Source organism: Macaca fascicularis, chromosome 4, assembly GCF_037993035.2.
Source record: "Macaca fascicularis isolate 582-1 chromosome 4, T2T-MFA8v1.1".
NCBI classification, from domain to species: Eukaryota; Metazoa; Chordata; class Mammalia; order Primates; family Cercopithecidae; genus Macaca; species Macaca fascicularis.
Window position 1 is genome coordinate 29,670,444 of NC_088378.1, and position 25,998 is coordinate 29,696,441.

The following is a 25,998-nucleotide window of genomic DNA, read 5'->3' on the forward strand; positions in this document are numbered from 1 at the left end:
AAATAAATTTATGATTACAACTTTAAAATTTGAATCGAACCTTTTTCATCTCAACTAGAATCTATGCTCATAAATATACTATCTAATTTAGCAATATTTCATGGGTCCATGCAAAGAGGACATGATTTTTCAGGTGTTCCACCTGAACATCAGAGAAAATCATTCTCCCAACCCTTTGGTATAAAAATCTTATTTCCATCATACCAAGAGGTTTAAAATACTAGTCTGTTTTTCTAAAGGTCTACATTTTAAAAACTGCATAAAGAAATTTATTTAAAATGTAGACAACAGAATAGACAAAACATAAGGATTTCAGTATCTAAAATAAAATAAACTGAAATGAAGTGAATGTAATTTTCAAAAATAGAGAAAATATGCAAATACACATAATATATAAACTCTATTTTGCGAATAGTGGTTTAATTACAAAATGCAGCATTTTCCTCTCTGACTTGAGCTACTGTCTTCTGACAGATATTACCCTAGACTTTCATATGGTAACAAGTCATGTTAATTATAAAACCGTTAATTATTCTGTGCCTTTTACATCTATAGACAGACAGAGAAGTATATACCCACATACATCATTGATATTTGTCTTCTATTTTCTATTCATATATTGTTTTCTATTTTCAGGCTTTATTAATGTTCCCATCACAACTGTTATTCGAGCAAAATCCTGCTAGCCAGTCTTGACAAGTAAATCCTGCAGCGCTGTGAGTTTTGATACATGATTCAATAATGACTCAGGATTCTCAGATTAAAAGTGCTGTGGAAATGTACAGTGTCCCTTTCTTCCATATTCAAGGCACAGTACACTGCCCTTCTCCACTGTGCAGTTGAGCACGGTTGTTCTCTGTTAAGCAGCATGACATTTGGTTTCCAAAGAGATTGTGTTGCCCTAATGAATACTGCAATTCCTCAAAAAACTATTCGTTTCTTTAAAGTATTCATGTCCTAGAAATGTAAGGAGCTACTATTGAAGACCAAAATCAATCTCTAAAAATGTTCAGTCCAATATTCTCAATATACTAATATATTATTAAATTATTTTGAAGGCTAAATCCAGAAAAATCTAGTCAAATTCTTATCCAGTAGAATCAATCCAGTCCTGTCTAGGAAAAAAAAAAATTGCTATGTTTCTGTATCTTGTAAAATATATATTTCAATAAGTTTGCAAAATATGGAGGTCTAAAAATAGCCTGTATTTTTCCACAGTAAATCTAAAATTAGCAAGTTCTTATTTCCAATCTATGAAGGTTTTTTTCCCCCAGAAAGTCACCTGCCAATTTAGAAACAGTCAGATAAGGGCAAAAATGTGCACACATCTAATAAAAATATTTTAATAAAAGTGTTGAGAAAATATAAATGTCATTTGCAGTCTAGTGGGAAAGACATTTAGCCTTAAATATTTCCACAGCATTTGATATTTCAGAAACCTGTAGAGCCTCCTCCTTTTTTCACTTTTATCAAATAATGCCAAACAAGCAGATCCAGGAATCTTTGATTTAAAATTTTTTTCTGACACTGAAAGAAGAAACTTTCCTACAGAGAACCCATATTTTTGGAACTCTGTGAGACAGTGGTTTTATTAATGTCAATTAATCTTGACAACTTAGTAGATGGTTTATACAGCTATTAGAAGATAAACTATTGTCTTCATTTACGCATAATGTAAATGCTATTTTTCATGTTATAATTAACAGATACATGAGAATTTTAGACAAAATAATTTTAAATAATTAAATTATTTAAAGTCTATGAACAAGGCAAGCATGAAGTTCTTTTAGATTTCAGTGACTGGGTAATAACTTTCTTTTTTGAAAAACAGTGTGCTTTCTCTTTTCTCATTATGAAATTTAGAAAACTCACTGTGCTTCTCTTCTGACTTGGCCACCAGGAAGCTCAATGACAAACTAGGTCTCATTCACAGTAAGTATTCCTTCCCATATGAAGGCATATTCTCTTCATCTTTTCATAGCTTTTTAATGCATGGTTGCTTACTTCTATTTTATTATTCCAATGAATGTAAATTCTACATATACATGTAAAGAAGCAGAGAGTTCATTAATTTTAACAAGAAATTATCCTGAAACCATTTATTGTACACCCACTGTGTGCTGGGCATTTTTCTATGGGATGGGAATGTAGTTTATTAAAAGAACATTTTCATAAGAGAAGTGAATATGTTTCACTGTATCCTTAAGAGAGGGGGGAGATCTGCCAATCAAACCAACTTCAAGAAAATGGAAATTTAAAAGAATTTCCTTAAAGGCAAAGCCTGCCAACATCAATTTAACTCCCACAAAGAGTTAAGCTAATACACTGAGTGTTCTCACTGTTGTTTACTGGGGTATGGAAAACTGGTTACTTCCTATACACCCCTCTTCTCAAGGGTCCTGCAATAAAACTAGTCTTCATCCAGGGCCATGCTAAGCACTAATAACACCATAAAATAAAAGCTTTTAAATAAATAAATAAACAAACAAATAAATAAACAAATAAATAAATAAATAAAAGCTTTTAAATAATTGCCCCTCAACAACAGTTTCAAAGATCAGTTTAAACATTCTAACTTTCAAGAGAGAGAGCTTTGGGTCTTAGATTTCCTACCTTGAAGCTTCTGCTGTAACAAGTAAGTCGCACTTACTGGGCAAGCCAAGAAATACAATGCATTTTGTGTGGCTGACTGGGCAAGAAAAATTAACTGGTAAAGCAGCTCCCTTTCAGGGATGACTTCAAGGTTGGTGGGCCTAAATTTGCACTTGCTTTCAGCTTTGTTTTGCTTTACTGGCTTGCAAATATGTGTCACACAGTGACCCTAGGTTGGCCTGCCTGCTGCCAGCCTGATGTTGGAAAAGGTATTGAAATGTACAAGGATCTTGCCCTTGGCCTCCACTCCTAGGGCGCAGCATTCTCACACATTTTAAGGCGTTACCAGCTCACAAAAGCCTTGCAGTCAGGGAAGGCAGCCCAACAAGGCTGCCCACAGATACACACGTGTTTGTCACCTGCCCCAGCAATTGCAAATAGAATAGCTCTTCTCAACGCAACCTGTTTGTCCTCCCTTTGAAAGAGAAGCCTGTGCAAATAATTATATTTCAGATGGGGCAAAATGTTGGAATTTTCAATTTGGACTATGCACTTAGGCATCTCAGACTAACACAAAGGTTTCTAAATAATAGAGATGCCCTTATTTCACTGAGAAACCAAGCTAAAACTTTTAAATGGTGTCACGTTTTGGTGACTTTCTAAGCCCATCAAATACCTGAGTGGCCAACGTTTTTTAAGTAGCTGCAAGCAGCATCTCAAAGGATTTAGAGAAGCAACAAATAACAAAGTGTGACAGTCGGTCTTGGAAAACCAGAGGGCTCTAACGAAGCAAAAAGCAGAACAAGAGGAATAAAAAAAAATCCCGGTTCGTTCCAAAAAAGTTTTACAATTATAGCAAAGCAATCACTTCATCGGTTTGTGCAACAAAACTCAAAATTTGTGGGGCAAGATAATACTCGGCCAACATCACCAAATTTATCAATACGGGTGTAAAAACTGTAACTTTTTATTAAATGGGTGTGAAAAGAGTCAGGGAGGAGGAACAGGACCACTGAATCTGGCATTTCCAGATCTCTGCATTCAGCATCTCACTCCCACGCCATTAAGTTAAATAACATTTAGCACAAAACACAGGCTAGACCACCAATTTCGGGAAGGTGTCTTAGCCTTCCCTTCTCCATTCCCCTTAGATCTGCCGTCCTGGCCTTTCTTTCCTAATGGCATCTCCTTTCTAATAAAGTCCCTCGCATCTTTTGATGTAATTAACTCATGGTACAAATCCTTCAAAAAGAAAGAAAGGAAAGAATTGCGGTTTGCTCTGCGCGCGGACATCTTTTCTTCCTAAGCCTTCACTTTCGCTGAAAAGGTTGTCGCAGAAGGGCTGGGAGGCTTGAAATCCCGCCGTTCCCTCATTCTTTCTCTTTTCTTTCTCTCCACATACGCCTCCCCTACACCTCCCTACCCCACTCCCCACCTCCAATCCACTACCGTATTTAAGTCGGCGGGGGCGCTTTAAAGGGTTTCTTTCCTGCGTCTGTTCCTGTCTCTCTGACCCGAAACGCACTTTCGGTTACAACAGAACAAGGCGCTCAACCAGGGGACAGGCAAATGGAATAAGTAGTTGAGGGGGGATAAATGACCTAATGGAGAAATCTCTTGCTGCCTAATTGCTATTGTGTTTTGCAGATAAATAAGCATATTCTTTTAATAGCGTTCAAAATCCTGAGCTCTCTTGCCCTATGCATTCTTCCTTATTTAACAGACTTCTATGGCGCTTACTATATACCAGGCGCTGTTTTAACTGCTTTTAAAATACGACCTTCTTTGCTTAAAAAATATTTTTAACAGATTTAAAATTCCTTGTGTGCTTTCGAACGTCCCTGCTATATTCTTCTTTACATATAGTACAGCAGTTAAGTCTTCAAAGATAAATATGGGGAAAAATTAAACCAGTTACTACTTAACTGCCAGCAAATCGTCTCCCCCTTTGCAATTTTTCGCAATCATTATAATTAAATACACTAGTATAGTGGCAAAGAACTGTTAGTTTTTTTTTTTTTTTTTTTTTTTTTCAGTGATTATCTCAGGTTTTGCCTCGGGCGTTTGGACGCGCCAGCTAATTGCTCGTGTGGCAAACATTAATTGCACCTGTGGGCATTTGAATTCAGAAAAACGTGCAGCCCTCACGGAAAGTTGTGACGGTGGAGCTCGCGCCTGGCGGGCCGCGGCGCGTTCATCTGAGGCCAGGAGGTACTGGCCCCGGGCACTCGGGCCGGGAGGTGGCAGGCAACCGGCACGCGTCAGGCTCGTCACCCGCTGGATTGCGGGGCTGGAGTGGGGACGGGGTCTGGGTGCTGGCCCGCCCTCGTGCAGCCGACCGGAGGCCCCGAACCCCGCGCCGACCCAGCACCCGCCCTGAGGCCGACAGGGGAGCTGGGGTTCACCGACCCCCGCAGCCCCGCCGTCGGGCGCGGACGCCATCCAGTCCCACCTTGCCCCGCCGAGTGTGTGCTTTGCCTGAAGTTTCAGAAGCCAGGATGGAACGATTCGGGTTTCTATTCACACGGTTATTGAACGCAAGGCGGCGGGGACCGCGCAAAAGAGATGAGAGTGTGGGGAAAAGGGGTTTCTGTTCTAATAAGGGCTAAGCACGCTGGCCGCAGGTCCTCCGCGCCGACCGGGCTCCTTCCTGCTCTCCCCCAGGCCAAACAAACCCCGCCAGGGTCCCGTCTTTTCCATTCGCGTCCTTTCCTCTTCTCCCTGCCCCACGCCGGGCTTGTGTGGACAGAAAACGGAGTGTCAAAGGGACGCTCTGGGCCGATCCCCAGGAAGCTATGAATGCGTCCGTGACTGAGGGCTGTGGGGATCGATAGACGGACCTTTCTCGGAGGCTCTCCACTACGGACCAAGCGGCCCTGCCAACGTGTGGTTTCCGGCTGGACCCCAACCCAGCCGCCGCCCATCTACCGGCACCGCCGCGCCGGAGCTGGTGAGCGGACCCCGGCGCCCCCAGCTGGGTCTCGCTCAGTCCCTGCCCTTGCAGACGCACAGCGGGGTGGCCAGTTCAAAAGTCCTACATAACTTGGAGAGAACCAGCGGCTAGAAAACATGTTTTGAACACACAGCTTGAGTTTTACACAAGCCACGTTGTCCAAGGCACGAACTGTTGGACACGAATTCATACTTTAGAAACCAAATTTAATTTCCAAGCGCCAATCTTCACGTCCCGGACTCTAACTCTGCGGCTGCGAGTGCACACACCAGGGGGACTGGAGGGAGACTGGAGGCAATTATCTGGATAATCCAAGCTCGACAAACTCGAACTTGAAAATCTACAATTATGTTCTGAAATGCCCGCGTCATTGATCTAGTCTTTCCTACCATCAGAGCTGACACAGCCCCCGTCCACGGGCTTCTCCGCGGGGGTCTACGATCCACAGTCCCTGGGGGCCGAAGACCCAACGGAAGTAACTGATGGATCGCAAATTGGAAATCGTATCTTGGCCGACCGACCTGATCAGGAAAACTCGCGTCCTTATATGAAACAGCCCCGAGGCCGCGGAAGTAGTCTCGGGAGTTGTCAGATTCAAAAGCAATTTTGATTTAAGGGTTTCAAAAGCCCAGAGGGCAAATGTGACTGCTCGGGTCAGCCAGTCAGCAGTTTTGGTCCAGACAGGGGACCATCGTGTGGGGCGGCCGGAGGAGCCGCGGCGCCTCCCTACGTCACACGCGCCTGCTCGCACTCTGCCAGGCGCTCGGGGTTATTCTTTACACTCAGGACTGAAACTTCGCCCGCGAGACCGCGGGGCGCGGAGAACAGAAACCCAAGGTCCAGGGCCCGCCCCCGCCGTGCCCGCGCGCTCCCTCAGCTGGGGTTAGCAAGACCGCGCTCACGCTCGCCCCGGCAGCTCCCGGCCGGCTTGCTGCGCCGGGGTCCCAGGTCCGCGGCCGCGTTCCCACGCCTCGGCCGGAGCCCGGCGGCAGGCATTGGTGAGCGCGGCCCCGCCCCCTGGTCCAGCCAATCGCGGGCCACGCCGACCAGCGAGGGGGCGGTGCCAGGCGGGCAGCCAGGGCCGGCGCGCGGGGGCGGGTGAGGTGGCCCTACCCGCGCGGCGGGGCGTGGCCGGCGCCGGCTCTTGCGGCCGAGCAGAGTTGCGGCGTGGGAAAGAGCCGCTAGGAGCCGACCGCGCCGCCGCCGGAGCCGCGCCTGCCCAGGCCCGGGGAGGGAGGAGGCGGGCGCGAGGGTGCTGCGCCCAGGTCGGCGTCCGAGCTTCCGGCCGGACTGCGCCCCGCGCGGTCTTTCGCCGAGATGAAGCGCCCCTGCGAGGAGACTACCTCAGAGAGCGACATGGACGAGACCATCGACGTGGGGAGCGAGAACAATTACTCGGGGTGAGCGCGGGCTCGGCGGGAGCGGCCCGCAGCTCGGGAGCTTGGGGTAGCTTTGTGCACGCGTGGCTCCCTGGAAATCCCGAGGCTCCCTCCGCAGCATCTGGGTGGAGAGGGAAAGTTTTGCCTGAGAAAGTTTGGTGGGCTATCTCAGAGCGTGAGTTGGGATGGGGCAAGGGATGTGGGTTTTCCCCGTAGGGGTAGAGTGGCCAGGATGGGAGACGCCACTGAAAGGCAGAGCGCAGGAGTTGGCAAGGGAGGGTCCTGGCTGTCACAGTTGGGCGCGCGAACGGCAACGTCCGGGCGACAGGCGATGCCCCAGCCACTGAAACCGTATTTGGGGGCACTTTCAAAATAGATCAGGAGAAAATAGAAACAATTTGATTTTTTATTTTTTGAGATACCAAAATCACAGCTTGATTTTTGGAGGAATTAAAGCAACCTGCGATGTCAAGGCTAGGTAGGTTGAACTTTGCAGGTTGACCGTGTGTGACTTGGCTAACGCAAGAGTGACAGATGTAAGGATCGGAAAGGGCATCATTTCTTTGACTGCTTGTTCTCAAGTCTGGAAGAGATCGGCGTCGTAATCACAGAAGCCAGACCTCCACTTTCCTGTGACAGAGGGAGATTACCGAGGCATTTTAGAGCCAAGGCGGGTCAAATGATAATTGCTTCTAATTGGCATCACCAGAAGCACCTTAATTATTTATCTGCAGCTGTCACTCAAAGAGGGAAATTCTTCCTACCTTTGGAAAACTGGTTTTCTTTCATATTGTTATTCTAATACATACAAAGCAAAGCCTGAAATCTGCAAGAGCAAAGATATTTACACGAAACCAACGGTTTAAGTATCTAATCATTAAAGTGTTGTGCCGTCTTTAAAAATGAGGTCTGAAAAACAGAAGCTATCACGTGAAAGGTGAAACCCATAACGAAGGGGTGAAAATGAGGGGGACAGGTAATTCAGAAATAAGATCCAGAAGTGAGAAGGTGGGGTAATAGCAACCTGGTGTGTGCAGCATTTCTAAAATGAAAGAGAACAAATAACAGGAACCTGGGCAATTTGAGAACACAAAGAAGCATAGTATCCATGAATTATGAAGAGAAACAGATACAAACTAGAAAGGGTTGTAAAAATTATGTGACCAAATAATACTTTGATAGAACTTTAAATATAAAAGTATATTTTCATTAGTAAATCCAAGGTGAATTGCAGCTTCTAGAGATTTAAGCTTAGACTAAAGGCTGAGACACACCTACAGTTTCATTTTCAAAAGAAACCATTATAATAAAATAAGTTTTAATTTTCCTATCAGTGGCATATTTAGGGAATATTTTTGGAAGATTAGTATGCAAAACATCAAGTTTGTCAGTTTTTTCCTGTTGCAATATATGACTAACTGAAATTTTGAAACAGTAGGTAACTTCTATTTATTTTAAAGTTTGCACCTAGAGACAAGAGTTTGACGTATGATGACTGCACATCTGTTTAATAGTGGTGCTTAACATAACCCTGATTTGAAAAAGTGGCATTACTTTGTTCAGTGTGCGTGACAGGAGGGAGAAGGGAAGCTATTTGAGATTAGTTGACTTTAAAATATATGAGTGGAACTAGAAAATGCTAATACCTAACTTCTCACCCTAACTGCCCATAATTATTTCACTGGGAGACTTTCAAGTAAAAATTCTGGGACATTTTGGCCAATGGGTTAGCATCTGGATTACTCATTTAAAAAAAAATTAAGGCGTAATTTTTACCTGAAAAGAGACAGCCGGGCTGAAAGCAAAGTCTGTTCAGAGTGAAACAAGAACTAAGAATAAAATAACACAGACTTGAACTGTGGAATCACTCTGAATATTTAATGGGTGCCACAAGTACCCAGAAGAAACTATTGTTATGTTAATGTAGCACCTGACATACTCTTCTTATTTCATAGGCAAAATACTAGCTCTGTGATTAGATTGAATTCTCCAACAACAACATCTCAGATTATGGCAAGAAAGAAAAGGAGAGGGGTATGTGATTTTTTCCCCTTTTTATTTCATGTAGCTCATACTAATGTGTAACAGTTATATTTTTCCATTTGAGTAATTTTATCATTTGTGAATTCATAAACTTTGGTTGTTTGCTTCTTTTGGATAGATTATAGAGAAAAGGCGTCGGGATCGGATAAATAACAGTTTATCTGAGTTGAGAAGACTTGTGCCAACTGCTTTTGAAAAACAAGTAAGCTATCCCCTCCCCAGACTCTCCCCCATCCCACCCACCCCCCCAAAAAAAGCTCAATCTGATTCGCTCATCTGGGAATGTGGGTTCTTGTTAAAGCTCATTAAAATAATGGTGTATGTGCCCTGATCTGGCACAGAGCAGCTATTTCAATAAAATGCTTTGTTGTGGCAAAACTATTAAAAACATAATCCATCATGAAGTTGAAAAACATTTCCATTCTTTAGCTTATTTTCCCCTTAAGGGTAACAGTGTTCATGCTTTCTCTGTTCTTTCTATGAATACCAGTAGTGGTTTTATTTAAAACTGTGCTGTATACAGTATCCTTCAAAAAAAAAAAAAAAAAAGCATTTTTTTCTCAAAATGTTTTTAAAATGTAATCTTTTTAATTAGAAAACAATCAGAGCCCAAGAAGTACCATCTCTAGCTCTATTTCCTAAATAACAATACTAATAAAATTTATTTACCAAGCCATTTGCTTTCATTTTTAATCCCTGGCTTGGTAGAATGCCATTTGATTTGGGGCATCTTTGTAGAAGTTGGGTAAAAATGAAATTAATCATAAGGGCCCCTTTTCATAGTTCACCTATTCCTTTACCAAAAAAGAAAGAAAGAAAAAGATTTTGCACGCTTAGAAAAGCAGAAAGCCAAATGTTTAAATCTTCTGTGGTTTTAGAAAAGTCGCAGCTCTCTCCCTGCCGCAATGGCTAATGACACAGATTTCTAAGAGCATCTTTCAAAGGATATGGCAGCACGTCCTTGTTGAAAATACTTCCCATTTAATTCCAATAAGACGGCAGTTGTTTGTTTATTCCATTTTGTTTGTTTACTTCATGAATCTGCAAACATTATAAAACAAGCCCTACAAAGTCCTTGGAAATTATCCAGAAAGTGCAGTTTCAATTATTAGTGACTTTATTGAATCTCCTTGTACCATTTTCATGGAAAAATTAAACACTGACCAAATACAAAACATAATATGCTACTGATTATACATTTTTAAGACAAGACACCCAATCTATATGCAGAGACTCTGTTTGATAAACTAAAAATAATGTGGAAATTGTAGTTTTGATTAGTAGCATTTTCAGTGCCAATAGGCTTCAAGTGAAAATGCCAGTAATCAGTGATGTTTTTAAAATTTGGGAGTACTGAAATGTCTGCAGTGATGAGGCGAAGTCTGTTTGATTTTTTTTCTTGGTTTGTTAGATTTTTTTTTTCTTAAATGTTGACTTAAACCTTAAAAGCAAACGTCAGTTGTTTGGCAGTTAGTTACCATAAACACAAGCTTTCCCATTTGCAGAGCTTGGCTACCAACCCTAGTGAGTTGGCCCTGTCACAATATGATTAGAAAAGTGTTCTTTAGAGCAGTTAAGTAACTCTGGCACTCTCACCGTATGTGGTGCTGATAATTTTTACAAAACAAGTAAAGTATAGAGGCCTGAAATAAACCTTAGTGTCCTTAAAAAAGAAAAAAAGAGAACATTTTGGTAATTATTTAGCTCTTCCAGGAAATGAGGAGCCACCCACAGTCCCTGAGGCAGTTTGAAATGACACATTTGTATTTCAATTAGTTACTAGAGGTTTCCTTATTTTGAAAGCAGGGACATAGAATTATATTTGCAAGACAATTTTATTAAGAACTATTTTAAAAGGTTCACAAATCCTCAAGCATTTATGATGCTTCCTAGGTAAGTAGTAAATTATTGCTTCTTGTTTGTGAGCTTAGAAATTCACAGTGACACCTGCTGGTAATTATTGGAGGAAAAAAACCATAAAAGTCTTCCCTTTTAAAATTTTTGGATCTGCTTGAAATGCAGATCCAATTATATTGTTCTAGTGTGAATACCTTATTTCAGGATTTAGTAGACCTGTGAAAGGACTTACTGGAATTTTCTATTTTAAAAAAATTTAACAATCAGTTGCTAAAATTCTATCTCCTTCTGCAGTTGTTATGCAACTCCTCTAGACTTTGGCTTTCTAGAAGACTGTTGATGCCCCATAATAAAACATACTATTAACCAAGATACAGATTGAATGCAAAGTTTGAGATTTTTACAATTGAAATCGTTTTGCTGTGGTGATCTTAGGAGAATAATTATTCTTATGATTTAAAAAAAGTCATTTATTCTGGTTTCTTTTAGTCTTTAAAAGTTAAAATGGCAAATAGTTGTCATTAGGTATGACATTAATTAGTGCTTTCATGTAAGGTTTGAAAAGAATTTGAAGTTTTCTGTGAAAAAATAAAAGTTGGAATTGTCTAGTGAGAGGGAAATTGAAGCCATACTGCTAAATTCAGTGTGTAATGTTTCAAATTAGTTTCTGTAGAACATACGATAATTTATTATTTATTTATGAAGGGATCTGCAAAGTTAGAAAAAGCTGAAATATTGCAAATGACAGTGGATCATTTGAAGATGCTTCAGGCAACAGGGGGTAAAGGTAAGTAGATGACTTCATTTTTTTTTTTTTTTTTGCCTTTTTTACCTTTCTCTTTTCATATTATTCCCACTAATATTGTAAGGAAGTCATAGCTGAACAGTTCTTTAACAAGCTGAGATAGGTGGCCCCAGATTAAAGCCGTGGAAATCAATGCTAATGGCAGGATTGAACTCGTGGGAAAGAACTTCTGGAACAAAAGAAGCACTTGACCCTGGGCTTGTGTTTGCTTTCATAATACTGTGGGAGTAAAGCTTCATTCACAGCAGCCTGGTCAGAGATTTGTTTAGAACTTAAGAAGTGCATGCTGGAATCTGTACAGAAAGAACAAAAAACAAACACACAAACATCCAAACATAAACAGGAGGTTAGAGGCAATCCTTTTCTCCTCCTTCTCCTTCTTTCTTCCTACTCCTTCTCCTCCTCCTTCTTCATTAAATGAAGGCTAAGACTGAAAATAATTCAGCTATTCCAAAGGAAGTGACTCTAGAGTTATTTTCATTATTGTTTTCAAATTTTGACTGGTCTTGAATTTAGACCAAACAGAACAGTTGAAGTGCAGGTAGGAAGTCTCTACACTAGAAGCCACTAATGGAGCAGAGTCATTCTTGGGGAAAGCAAACAGGGGCAGGCACTCCAGGTCCAGGGCCCTAGAGAGGTGTCCTCTGTACTGGATAGTGATTTAGGGAGGAATTGTCAAGGTGGTGAGAGAGGATCTCTCATCTCATGCTAAAAATAGCCTTAAGATCCTAGTTCACTCAGATTTCATTATCCCACTTACATATCACAACTCGGACTTGATTTTGCCCCTCTGAATCTTTTTCATCCTTCAAAGAATCCTTGGATATTCACCTTAGCCAAGGGTGTTATTCAGTACATTTAACAACTGAATAAGGAGAAGGTATCAGAAGGATTTAAGGGCTCCAACTAAATCCTGGAGGCTTCCCCGTGCTCAGCATTAACCTTTTACTACACAGTATATGGGTCCTAGATCAGGGCAGAGGCAGGGCATTGGAGGGAAGCCACTGTTACCAGTATTTAATTCCTATATGGCCATACCATTGAGGATCTCTAGAACATCAGCCCTGATCTTAACCATCTTTTTCCTGTGTCTAGTAGGAGGGAGGGTAACCATTGTACAGAGAAGCCCCAATGGGTTGATTTATCCCAGATTGTACCTTCTCAAGGAACCATCCTGAATGATGGCATGAAATGCAAACATTCTTACATAACAGAAAAGGTAACTGGATTAAATCACAGAAGCCAATGATCCATGTAGCTTGACCACTGCTGTGCCTCTGACCTAAGAAAAAAGTCTGGGCTGCACTTTGAAGGCTACACTAGCGGCATGAGCACCAAAGGCCCCTGCAGCCCCATGATGCTGTCTCTACAACTGCTACCTCAGGATATTAGGATGCTGATTGAATTAGTCATGCTACAAGAAAATTTGTTTGATTGCTTTACTTCCCTTAGCATTGTGAGCCACAAGTCTAAGTTTTCTTATCAGGGTTTCAAATATTTGGCATGAGTCGTACTTCTAAAGAGTAATATTGTTCTTAGGCTTTATTATAAAAACTAAGTTCCATCTTGGTTGCTATTCTTGGCCACCCGAACAGTCCTAAAATTTGTCCCAGAATAGTTTGTGAACAGATATTTCCAAGTAGGCTCCATCCACGTCGCCTGTCAGGTCATTGAAGCGGTCATTGCACTGGAGAATGGCCTTCAAGAAGGGAGCTGGCAGCCGGGAGTGGTGGCTCATGCCTATAATACCAGCACTTTGGGAGGCCGAGGTGGGCGGATCACCTGAGGTCCAGAGTTTGAGACCAGCCTGACCAACATGGAAAAATCCCGTTTCTACTAAAAATACAAAATTAGCTGGGCATGGTGGCGCATGCCTGTAATCCCAGCTACTCAGTAGGCTGAAGCAGGAGAATCACTTGAACCCGGGAGGCAGAGGTTGTGGTGAGCCAAGATCGCGCCATTGCACTCCAGCCTAGGCAACAAGAGTGAAACTCCATCGCAGCAAAAATAAAAAGTGAAAAAAAAGAAGGGAGCTGGCAGTTTGGGTTAACATTGTAAAAGACTACCAATTGCCTTATAGTGCAGTGGTGAAGAGCATCGCATCTGTAGCTGGATTGCCTGATTTCAAATACTGGTTCTGTCATTGATTAGCTCTGTGACTTTGGGTAAATTACTGTCCCCTGGGAGCTGGTCCAGTTTTATCATTTGTAAAAAGAGGACAGTTGTAGTCTCCATACTATATAACTCATAAGGCTGTCACAAGTTAATTTACTTAAGGCCGATAGAATAGTGCTGGCATAGAGGGAGTGGTATGGACATGTATGTCATTGTTGGCCCAACATCCATGCACAAAAGGGAGCTACTTATCCTCAATTCCCTCTGAAGTCCACAATAGGATAGGAATTGCATAATTTATATTCCTTAAGATACAACAGAGAGCTCAACCATATATGACAACATAGCAGGCAAACCACAAATTTCAATTACTTCATGACCAGTAATGAAAATTCTTAGAACCTCTTGGGGCTCCAATTCTGTCAGTTCCTTCTTTATAGTCTGTCTTGGTATGACAATAGTATCTAGAGAGGATTTAGTAGAATAACCTAAGTTTCAAAATCCTTCTGGATTTCTGGACTCTGTCTATTCTATTCATTACCCCTGTCTTTCTCTCATGGGAGTCAGAAGTCTACAAAGCCCTACAGAACCCTGAGGACCAAAATGTGAAATCTTTCCATGAATACCTCTTCTTCAGGAATAGCTTTTCATCCTAATCCAGGAGGCTCTATTTGTTAACTATGTCAGAGTCCTGGGATGATAACTATTTTTGCTGCTGATCTTCCATATTTCATGGTATTTTCTTGGTTTCAGCTTTGTACTATTGTTGTTTCTGTTTTAGTAGTGTATATATTTGCCACAAATATCTTTTGGGGACTTCCAAATCGTTGGAATTTTAGCTTTAGGACTTTGGATATATGTGACTACTATTTCCGAAGTTCTTTGATTACAGATTAAGATAGTCAAATTTTTAATAGGTGATGAATAAACAGGTAATGCTTTGATCAGCAAAAACATAAACAGATAATGTAGTAAATGTTCTAGATAAAAATAACTGCTGGGTGTGGTGGCTCATGCCTGTAATCCCAGCACTTTGGGAAGCTAAGGCAGGAGGATTGCTTGAGATCAGGAGTTCTAGACCAGTCAGGGCAACATAGCGAGATCTTGTCTGTACTAAAAATCAAACAGATTAGCCAGGTGTGGTGGCACATGCCTGTAGTCCCAGCTACTCAGGAGGCTGAGGCAGGAAGATCACTTAACCCCGGGAGATGGAGCCTGCAGTGAGCTGTGATCGGGCCACCACACTCCAGCCTGGGTGACAGAGTGAGACCTTGTCTCAAACATAAATAAATTAATAAATAACCTTGTTCGAATGTGATATTTCTTATTCATGTATATACACATCCCCAAAATGAATAGACTAAACTTTTGATTTAGAAATTGCTTTTTAAAAAGTTGTAAATGAAAAATAATCTGTTTGTATATACCAGGTGCAAGAAGGCAACATTTCCCCCAAATGTCTGATTATTATTGTGCTCTACATGGGCACTCTGATAACTACACATTATTGTTTTCTATTCTAATGTATTGTCTTCAGACAGACACTCAGATAAATGTGACCAAGATCTAACCATTTTTATGGTAGTAACCATAGGTATAGGAGTGCATGCATATACACTGACAAAATTAATATACATTTTTTTCTGGGGTGTATGCCAAAAAAATGTAAGGAATATATTTGAACTTCAGAAAAACTAGGAGTTAACATACAGTATTTTCATATCAGGAACTTAGCCTTATATTACGGACAGAAAAATAAGCTCTTCAAGTAAGAAACCAAATATTTTTTAAAAACTCATTTTGTTTTCATTAAATTTTTTATACAAAGTTATGACAAGATGTTTTCACTTTGTTGATAAAAAACATTGTGAGTCAAGAAGCAGTTATGAATTTATGGCGATTCTAGCACATTTCTAAAGTCCTCAAGCTGCTAAGATGCACTTGGCGTCTCTGTTAAAATGCCAAGAGAGTAAAGATGTTTCAGATAAGCCCTTTAATCTCCAACTCATGTGACAGAGACAGAGAGACTAGAACTCTGTATTTCCATGAAAAAGTTTCCTGGGGAATTTCACTATGCCACAATATAAAAGGGGAGACCCCATTTCTTTCTCTGGAAGTGTTTGAAACGCAGATGTTCTTAATTTTTTTCCCCACTGTGATATTTAGCTGCAAGAACAACTGCAGCATATTGCATTGCCAGAGTTGTGACACATGTGAGTGGCAAAGTATACCTTCTTGACTTCTGCACAAAATTAAAACCATAAATAGCTGGCAATATTTTCAGAAAGGATTATCGTTCGACTTCAGTCTTCTGAAGGATAGAGTGGAACATCAGTGGGTGGTTATTCTTAACTATACCATTTTCTCACCCCTACCTCCCCCCCATTTCTCTCCTGTCCCCTACTTTGCTCAAACCCACTTTTAGGCTACTTTGACGCACACGCTCTTGCCATGGACTTCATGAGCATCGGATTCCGAGAGTGCCTAACAGAAGTGGCGCGGTACCTGAGCTCGGTGGAAGGCCTGGACTCCTCGGATCCGCTGCGGGTGCGGCTCGTGTCTCATCTCAGCACTTGCGCCACCCAGCGGGAGGCAGCGGCCATGACATCCTCCATGGCCCACCACCATCATCCGCTCCACCCGCATCACTGGGCCGCCGCCTTCCACCACCTGCCCGCAGCCCTGCTCCAGCCCAACGGCCTCCATGCCTCAGAGTCAACCCCTTGTCGCCTCTCCACAACTTCAGAAGTGCCTCCTGCCCACGGCTCTGCTCTCCTCACGGCCACGTTTGCCCACGCGGATTCAGCCCTCCGAATGCCATCCACGGGCAGTGTAGCCCCCTGCGTACCACCTCTCTCCACCTCTCTCTTGTCCCTCTCTGCCACCGTCCACGCTGCAGCCGCAGCAGCCACCGCGGCTGCACACAGCTTCCCTCTGTCCTTCGCGGGGGCATTCCCCATGCTCCCCCCAAACGCAGCAGCAGCAGTGGCCGCGGCCACAGCCATCAGCCCGCCCTTGTCAGTATCAGCCACGTCCAGTCCTCAGCAGACCAGCAGTGGAACAAACAGTAAACCTTACCGACCCTGGGGGACAGAAGTTGGAGCTTTTTAAATTTTTCTTGAACTTCTTGCAATAGTAACTGAATGTCCTCCATTTCAGAGTCAGCTTAAAACCTCTGCACCCTGAAGGTAGCCATACAGATGCCGACAGATCCACAAAGGAACAATAAAGCTATTTGAGACACAAACCTCACGAGTAGAAATGTGGTATTCTCTTTTTTCTCTCTCCCTTTTTTGTTTGGTTTAAGGCAGCTCGGTAACTGACATCGCAACTTTTGAAAACTTCACACTTGTCACCATTTAGAAGTTTCCTGGAAAATGTATGGACTGTACCATCCAGCAGTGCATCACTATGTCTGAATTGGGGAAGAAAAATGCCCTGACTGAATTATCTGGAGACTAGATGGGAAAATATAGAGAGAGAGAGTGAGAGAGTCATGTTTCATAAGTGCCTGAGCTTAGGAAGTTTTCTTCTGGATATATGACATTGCACAAGGAAAGACAAGTGTGGAGGATAGGTTAAGAAAGGAACGGGACAGAAGTCTTGCAATAGGCTGCAGACATTTTAATACCATGCCAGAAAGAGTATTCTGCTGAAACTAACAGGTTTTATTGGTCAAAATGACTGCTGAAAATAATTTTCAAGTTGGAAGATCTAGTTTTACCTTAGTTTGCCTTCTCTGTACAGACATGCCAAGAGGTGACATTTAGCAGTGCATTGGTATAAGCAATTATTTCATCAGTTGTCAGATTAACAAGCATTTCTGCTCTGCCTGCAAGCCCCCAGGCACTTTTTTTTTTGGAATGGCTCAAAATATGGTGCTTCTTTATATAAACCTTACATTTATATAGTGCACCTATGAGCAGTTGTCTACCATGTGCCCACCAGAGGCTATTTAATTCATGCCAACTTGAAAACTCCAGTTTGTAGGAGTTTGGTTTAATTTATTCAGTTTCATTTGGACTATTTTTATATATTTATCCTCTTCATTTTCTCCTAATAATGCAACATCTATTCTTGTCACCCTTTGGGAGAAGTTACATTTCTGGAGGTGATGAAGCAAGGAGGGAGCACTGGGAAGAGAAAAGCTACAATTTTTAAAGCTCTTTGTCAAGTTAGTGATTGCATTTGATCCCAAAGCAAGATGAATGTATGCAATGGGATGTACATAAGTTATTTTTGCCCATGCCTAAACTAGTGCTATGTAATGGGGTTGTGGTTTTGTGTTTTGGATTTCGTTTAATGACAAAATAATCTCTTATGCTGAAATCAAGCATGTGAGAGTTTATGTTTAAAAGATAAGAGACACAACATGTATTATGCACTTCATTTCTCTACTGTGTGGAGAAAGCAATAAACAGAATGTTAAACATTATGCAAAATTATACTTTTAAATATTTGTTTTAAAATTACTGTACCTAGTCTTTTTGCATTACTTTGTAACCTTTTTCTATGCAAGAGTCTTTACATATCACTAATTAAATGAAGTCCTTTTTGACTATTTTTTATGTGGATGAGTTGCTTTGCAGAAAAGTTTCCTTCCACTTTCTACGTGGAAAGTCGACATGAATTTCAAGAGAGGTCTTTATTTACTAACAATCCAAGCTATGGCTTTTCTTTATGTCTTTCAAAATCATTTGATATAATTCACAGCTTGCCTGAAAATAACATTTATCTGAGCTTGTAAACTAAGCATAGGCAGGTAAGATACTTGGAGGCAAGAAATAATCAGTTTCCTCTGCCTTTTATTCTTAACTACAGTTCTTGGGAAAGTACAAATTCAAGACTTCCAAATGGTATACCAAATATAGGATAATAAGCTAGAACATGTCATACATGTTGCAATTCAAAAAGATTTGTAGAGTGTTTTAAAGACGTCACATACATACATGATAGGTATGTACATACATCCTAATGATAAATCCCTTGTGCTTCAATGACAATTTTGTTCGTTGCTGTGGAAGTTTTATGGGTATTGCCTCTGTTTCAGTGAGGTCTAAATAAACCATCATAGAGCTCCTGAAGCTATTGGGCCAAACAATGTGAAAAGAATGAAAGTTTTATTATGCTTTATCAATTTGTTCAAAGGAAAAAGTAGGAGGACTTTTATAGTATTCTGGTTTTGAAAAAATCAAGCAAACAGTTTAATTTCTGTCTGTAAGTGGGTAATGAAAAGGTCGGGGGAGGCAAAAGCAAATCACCTTGTTTCTCGTGTCTATAAGCCCTGTGGTTCCTATATTTTCAGTTGGCTCTAATAGAATGAGATAGCAAATAAGAAAATTGATTTCGTTGTCTTAGGTGTTTACTTTATAATCATGATTTGTGGACAACGGCCATATAATTTTTGCTTTAAGATCTACAACCTGAATATATGCCTATTGTAATGTCAGCATTCAGAGAACTTTTCCTTTTTTGAAATGTAAACTTAGAGATCAGGAATTTAAAATTTATTTGAATTAAATATTTTTAAGATAAATTTCTTTCCTTCTTCCTTCCCTCCCTTTCTTTTCCTTTTATTTTTCTTACATTTTGTATTGCAGGTTATATATGTATTATTATTATTTTTCTTTTTTTCTTTTCTTTCTCTTTTTTTCTTTTTTGAGACAGGGTCTCTGCTCACTCTGTCACCCAGGCTGAAATGCAGTGGTGTGATCATAACTCACTGCAGCCTCGATCTCCCAGGTGCAGGTGATCCTCCCACCTCAGCCTCCCAAGTAGCTGGGACCAAAGGCATGCACCAGCACACTTGGCTAATTTTTGTATTTTTTATAGAGACAGGGCCCTACTATATTGCCCGGGCTGCTCTTGACCTCCTGCGCTCAATTCGTCCACCCACTTCAGCCTCCCAAAGTGCTGGGATTATAGGCATGAGCCTTCATGCCCAGTCAGATTATTATTTTTCAATTCCACTGACTTAAGTATTTGCAAACGAACTTGCAACATAGTTAATAAGAAAGTGTTCCTAAAGGTAATCATTGTCAGTAATTCAATCATTTCAAGTTAATTATGATCAGTGTTTCATATGATTGACTTTTAGCATCACGTATCACTGTTTATATCAACCTGACCATCGGAGGTTGCCATCTCCCATCCAAGTGTTCTGTGAAGGTGGTATTCCACCTTCAGATGTGGTAATTTTCATGTTTGCTACCAAAATAGAAAAAGAGTCATACCCTTTAAAGTTATTTTAGGGAAAAAGAATTTTCAGGATTTGATTTATTGATGGTTGCTTTTATTTGTGTAAAAGTCCCAAAATTAACTCAAAGGATTTTTAACAGGATAAAAGGTAAAAGGGAACACTTTTAGAAATTTGTGTTTTCCCAACTGTTTAAAGCTATGTGCGTGACTAATTAGAAGTTTTGTTTAAAGTTCACATCAGTGAGCCAGAAGCTATTTTTTTTTTTAATAACTGCTGTGTGCCCAGCATTGCACCGTATATGTTGAGTTTTGCATGGTGTGTAGTGGCACATCAAAGTACAATCCTATAGACTGATAATGATAGGTATGACTGCCACCCTAGCTATTCACAGGGATTCTCAAAAGAAGGAGGTGCACTAAGAGTGACAAAAGGAGATTCTGGGAGCTAGGGGGAGGAGGCTTTTTGCTCTTCTTTGGATATTTTACTACCACAAATATGATATTGCATTTTTGAAGAAATATGAAGGAACTTTAAAAGAGTGATGTTGAAACATTAAAAAGTTGAAATATATATATATATATATTTTTGAGACAGGGTCTCCCTGTGTCACCCAGGCTGCAGTACAGTGGTGTGATCATGGCTCACTGCAGCCTGAACCTCCCGGGCTCAGGTGATCCTCCCACCTCAGCCTCCCAAGCAGCTAGGGAAAAGTTCAAATATTAACCAGAGACATGGCTCTCCTATGCACCTGTGCATATGTATTATCAACATAATGAAGCCTTTTGGATTATCTTTCTTATATATTCAAATTGTTCTTTTTGCCAATCATTAAGTTATCATAAAGTCAGACTAATCACCTTAGTAACATCATGAGAAAACAATATGATTTTAGAATTCCGTATTTCCATGAGTCTAAGACTCCATTAGTTGCGAGATACACTATTGTTGAAGATCAGTTTTTAAAGAAAAAGAACCGCTACAACATAACTTTACACATTGACCATAAAACTCCCTAATTACTAGAACGTAAAAACAAAAAATTTCAATGCATCTCAGATTTTAGGCAATACAATAACACAGCATTGTACTCCAATGCAATTTTAGAAATTCATGGCTAGAGTTGTACATAGATGAAAATGTGGCTGTTTTAGCTTCCATTTAAAATATCTCAATAGGATAGAGTCCTAGTCAAATCGAAGAATCTTGATTGACTTTGAAAGCCTAATGGTCTAAAAATAGATGCATTTTTTAAACTTTTTATTGCCCAATGGGACTGCTTCTAGTTGTTCTGCTGCATTTTACTGAAGAATGGAGTTTGACTTCCCCTTATAATTCTTTTAAGATCTAAGCACTGACTGAGGCTGTGAGTATTTCAGCAACTACAACAAAGCATTGCAGCAAACATGACATCATAAACTGTGACTATAGTTCATATTATTTGGAAGGCTAAGTCTTTGAACTTGGTTGGGAGACTTATGAAGAAGAAAAAGCCCCTGAGCTTACGTAGACAATCTTGCGTGAGGGGCCAGAGGCAGACTGGATACGGTTCTGTAGGCACCACGTGGTGCTTTTTCCCATGGCTCCCTCACTTCTAACTTTAAAGGAAAGGAAAGGAAGTGGTCAGGGAATCTGCTCTGACTGTTGGAACCAGTACCTACTGTAAGGTGCACGTCTGAAAAAGAAAATCAATTATGATACTAACTGCTAATATTGGTCAGTTGTTATCTATACTAAGCCCCATGCTAAGTGTTTGACATCTGTTTCTTCATTTAAGCCTCATAACTGTCCTGTAGAGTAAATAATAGTTTATTTATTTACATATTAGGAATTGGAGAATAAAGCTTAGTCATCCAAGGCCATTCCTAGCAGGTTGAGCTATGAGTTAAACTATCTGAAAACTGATACTTAAATTCATACTTTTGACCTCTAGGCTGTGACTTTTGACATTGCTTTTTTGGTCTCAGAATTATTCAGACTCCCCCAGGATTTCAGCCTACCTAGGATCAGTTTGAACTAAAGATGACAGTAAATCCAGCTGTAGTATTATCGTAAAATCACTCCATCTCACTATTTTAATATATGAAAGGATGAAAAAAGGAATAACTCCACTTTATAATGCAACATAAAAGGGAAATTATTTTGGCAGTTCTCTAGTTTTAACTCAACTTTCAATCAAGTCACACCTATCTTTTCTTAATCTATGAACTTACTCTTTAAAGGCTACCAAAGAAAATTCTATAATCTCACTTAAAGTGGTTGACAAAGGTGGCAAAATGGTGAAGTATTAAAGTGCTAAGCAAATTGAATTTGAAAAAAAAAAGTCATTTCCAATCTTCCATTGGATCTAAAAGATAAGAAATTGTTATTGTTGTTGTTGTTGTTTAGGGAGAATGCTGGATTATTCTGAATGTTTATACTCCATAGGTCCATTTGCCATAAAACAAAATTCTTCATTTGACCTATGAACACCTGTCCAGTAACCCATTAATAATTATTTAATAATTCTCATTATCAGAAAGGGCCTTTTAACTGACCTAACTCTTCGGCCTATAGTTAAAGAATGTTTTTGATAGCAGTTAACAGTTAATATGTGTATAATTTTTCAAAAATCTTATGCCCAGAGACATTTTTATATGCCTCTAAGTTCTTAGCCTTCTGTAAACTAAATATTTGGTTTTCTTGACCTCTGTTGTCATTCTGTTAGTGTGTGGAAAAGAAGAGATTCATGCATATGAAGTGTGACATGGATGTAACAGAATGTATTATAAGCTTTTTTTAAGGGGTAGAAAGAGGTTGAATAACCTTGGCATTTAACTCTAAAGTTTCTTGTATCAAGTTTGCATTGTAAGTCTTGTGTTTTCATTACAATGAAAACAAAGTCACATTTTCTCACGCGGAAGAAAAAGTATTTTGCAAAGAATGGCTATTATTCATAATGTTTTACTTGTATAAGTGCAGTGATAAATTACGACTCTGAACACAAGTGAATATCTTGAGTTAACCCCTCCTTTCCTGGTTATAAGCTATCAAGCTGAACAGGATTTACCTTCCTAGGTCTTTCAGCACTTCTTTTTTAACCTTTTTTCTTAATTGCAGAGAACCTAAAGACTTTTTTTTTTTCCACCAAAACAATGTGACCTGAGCTTTGCATAGCTCTGTTTGAGTGGACTTTCCCCTAGGCCAGCAATGACTGGCTTCTTTCCCTGTCCTAACCAGTCTGTCCCAGTGCAACTGCATCAAATTGTCTTCTTTGGGGACCTAGCAAGTTGATGGAGATGTGTTTGCAGTCATGAGGGCAAAACACAGAGGCACATAGACCATATTTAACTCTCAATGATAACACATTTCTGTCACAGGCACAAGCCACTCTTAAATGAGAACTAAGCCAGTCACATTTTGATCTTACAAGCAGCCACTGTTAGATTTATTTTATGGTTTTGACAATGAAAAGATAAGCGTAACATAGTACAAATGGTTGGGTGTGGTAACATCATGAAAACTCATGTGCAAGCCAGGCACACATGTGCCTGTAGTTCCAAGTACACGGGAGGCTGAGGCAGGAGGATCATTTGAGTCAGGGGTTCAAGCCTGCAGTGAGCCATGATGGTGCCACTGTGCTCCAGCCTGGGTGACAGAGGGAGATTCCATCTCAAAAACAAAAACCAAAAAGACCTGTGCAAGCTGGTGACCCATCAGCTAAGGGAGATGAGGGTATGGCCAAGCTCAGTGGACAAGCCTTGCCTGTGGTAACACACATCTTTTACTGATACTTGGAAGGAAGCTTGAGAGGCCGTTGGGCCCATGTGAAATATATTCATAAGTCCATCACTACTAAATCATTAACAGATTTAAGGCATATGTGTTGCATCAAGAGAACAGGCTTAAAACACCAAGTGCCTCCTGACCAAGACGATCATGGGAAACGAGTCTCAGCGCTCAACCCATGAATTATCTGGCCACACTGACCATTTCTCATACCAGAGATACTTTTTTGATGTGATCCTCAAACCCCAAGGATTCCCAAGAGTGGGAGCCACAGTCAAAACAACACAGGAACAATAATTCAATATAAATGCATTTAGCCACTTCTCCAAACACCAAGATGCAGCAGACAAGACAATCCCTTTGCTCTGGATATCAGGAGCTTGGACAAAAGAAGAAACAAAGTTGATAAATTGTTTGTCTTTAGGATATGACACAGTGAGATAAGTGGTGAAAGTTATTTGTTTGTTATGCTTAAATGTATAGTGTAAGAGTTAAAATTCTGGCTGGGCACAGTGGCTCACGCCTGTATTCCTAGCACTTAGGGAGGCCGAGGTGGACAGATCACAAGGTCAGGAGTTTGAGACCATCCTGGCTAACACGGTGAAACCCCATCTCTACTAAAAGTACAAAAATTAGCCAGGCATGGTGGCAGGCGCCTGTAGTCCCAGCTACTTGGGAGGCTGAGGCAGGAGAATCGCTTGAATCTGGGAGGTGGAGGTTGCAGTGAACTGAGATTGTGCCACCACACTCCAACCTGGGCAACAGAGTGAGACTCCATCTCAAAAAAAAAAAAAAAAAAATTGCGTAAGTGTGTTTTCTACTGATACAGTAAAGACATTAACAAGGAAGTTGTTTGCTTAGTAATACAACAACTTCACAGCCATATCTAGGAAAATGCATGTTTAATTACTTAAATCAAGTTTTCTAAGCAATTTTGTTTAAGATGTAGGAGCTTCTTAAAATTCTTGGTGCTAATTCATCAGACCACTTATAAATACTTATAAGTTTATAAACCACTTATAAACAACTTGAACTCCATATTTATAATTCTAGTGAATTTATCTCTATTCGATATTTATAAGTCATTATAAAATATCTCAACTCTTCAAATAGTATAATAAGTATAAAGACTAGAGGAACAGGTTTTGAAATCAGACAGACCTGATGCATCTTGAGATTTAATGGCTATGCAACTTTGGACAAATTACTGAACTTTGGACAAATTACTAAGCTTTGTTTTTATCATTAGTAAAATAGTTTTGTTTTGTTTTGAGACAGGGTCTTGCTCTGTCACTCAGGCTGGAATGCAGTGGCACGATCACAGCTCACTGTAGTACTGACCTCCTAGGCTCAGACAATCATCCCACCTGAGCCTCCCTAGCAGCCGGGACTATAGGTGTGGGTCACCATGCCTGGCTAATTTTTTTTTTTTTTTTGGATGGGGGTCTTGCTATGTTGCCTAGGCTGGCCTTGAACTCCTGGACTCAAGTGATCCTACCGTTTCTGCCTCCCAAACTGCTAGGATTACAGGCATGAGCCCCCATACCCAGCCATAAAATAGAATTTTACAAAAGAAAGCTATCTCATAAGGATTTTCTGAGGATTACCTGAGATAATGTTCATAAGACCTGACACATAGCATATTATCAATAAATGGTAGTGCAGTTTATTCAAATTTAGTTTATTAAAGGTGTTTTAATATCCACATTAAGTCTCATTTGGTCTTTTTTTTTTTTTTTTTTTTCTGAGTCAGAGTCTTGCTCTGTAGCCCAGGCTGGAGTCCAGTGGTATGATCTCAGCTGACTGCAACCTCCACCTCCCAGGTTTAAGCAATTCTCCTGCCCCAGGCTCCTGATAGTGGGGATTACAGGCACCTGCCACCATGCCCGGCTAATTGTTTGTATTTTTAGTAGAGACAGGGTTTTGCCATGTTGGCCAGGCTGCTCTTGAACTCCTGATCTCAGGTGATCCACCTGCCTTGGCTTTCCAAAGTGCTGGGATTACAGGAATGAGCCACCGTGCCTGGCCTCATTTGTCTTATACACAACTTCTGCTTTCCCACTCAGACACTTTCATTCGAATATATACCAAGGTACTCCCCCAATATCCATTCTCTTTACATTAAATGAATAACATGTACATACTGATTTTTATGAATATATTCACAGATTTGCAGAAGTTCAGAGTTAGAAGAACATAAACTAGACCATTCTTCATTTTTCAGATGAGAAAAATGGAGGCACAGCCAAGTCAGATCATCTTTCCCACAGTGACATGATCCAGGTCTCCT

The 25,998-nt window shown here is 40.5% G+C and overlaps 1 protein-coding gene across 1 annotated transcript; it reads left to right on the forward strand.

Annotated features, from left to right (window-relative positions):
* Positions 1 to 6,701: 6,701 nt before the first annotated feature.
* Positions 6,702 to 18,305, forward strand: HEY2 (hes related family bHLH transcription factor with YRPW motif 2). Its single transcript, XM_005551729.4, has 5 exons — positions 6,702 to 6,945; positions 8,880 to 8,958; positions 9,086 to 9,169; positions 11,530 to 11,611; positions 16,170 to 18,305. Exons 1-5 carry the CDS (start codon positions 6,863 to 6,865, stop codon positions 16,853 to 16,855), a joined length of 1,014 nt encoding a protein of 337 aa, XP_005551786.1. The 5' UTR covers positions 6,702 to 6,862; the 3' UTR covers positions 16,856 to 18,305.
* Positions 18,306 to 25,998: the final 7,693 nt, after the last annotated feature.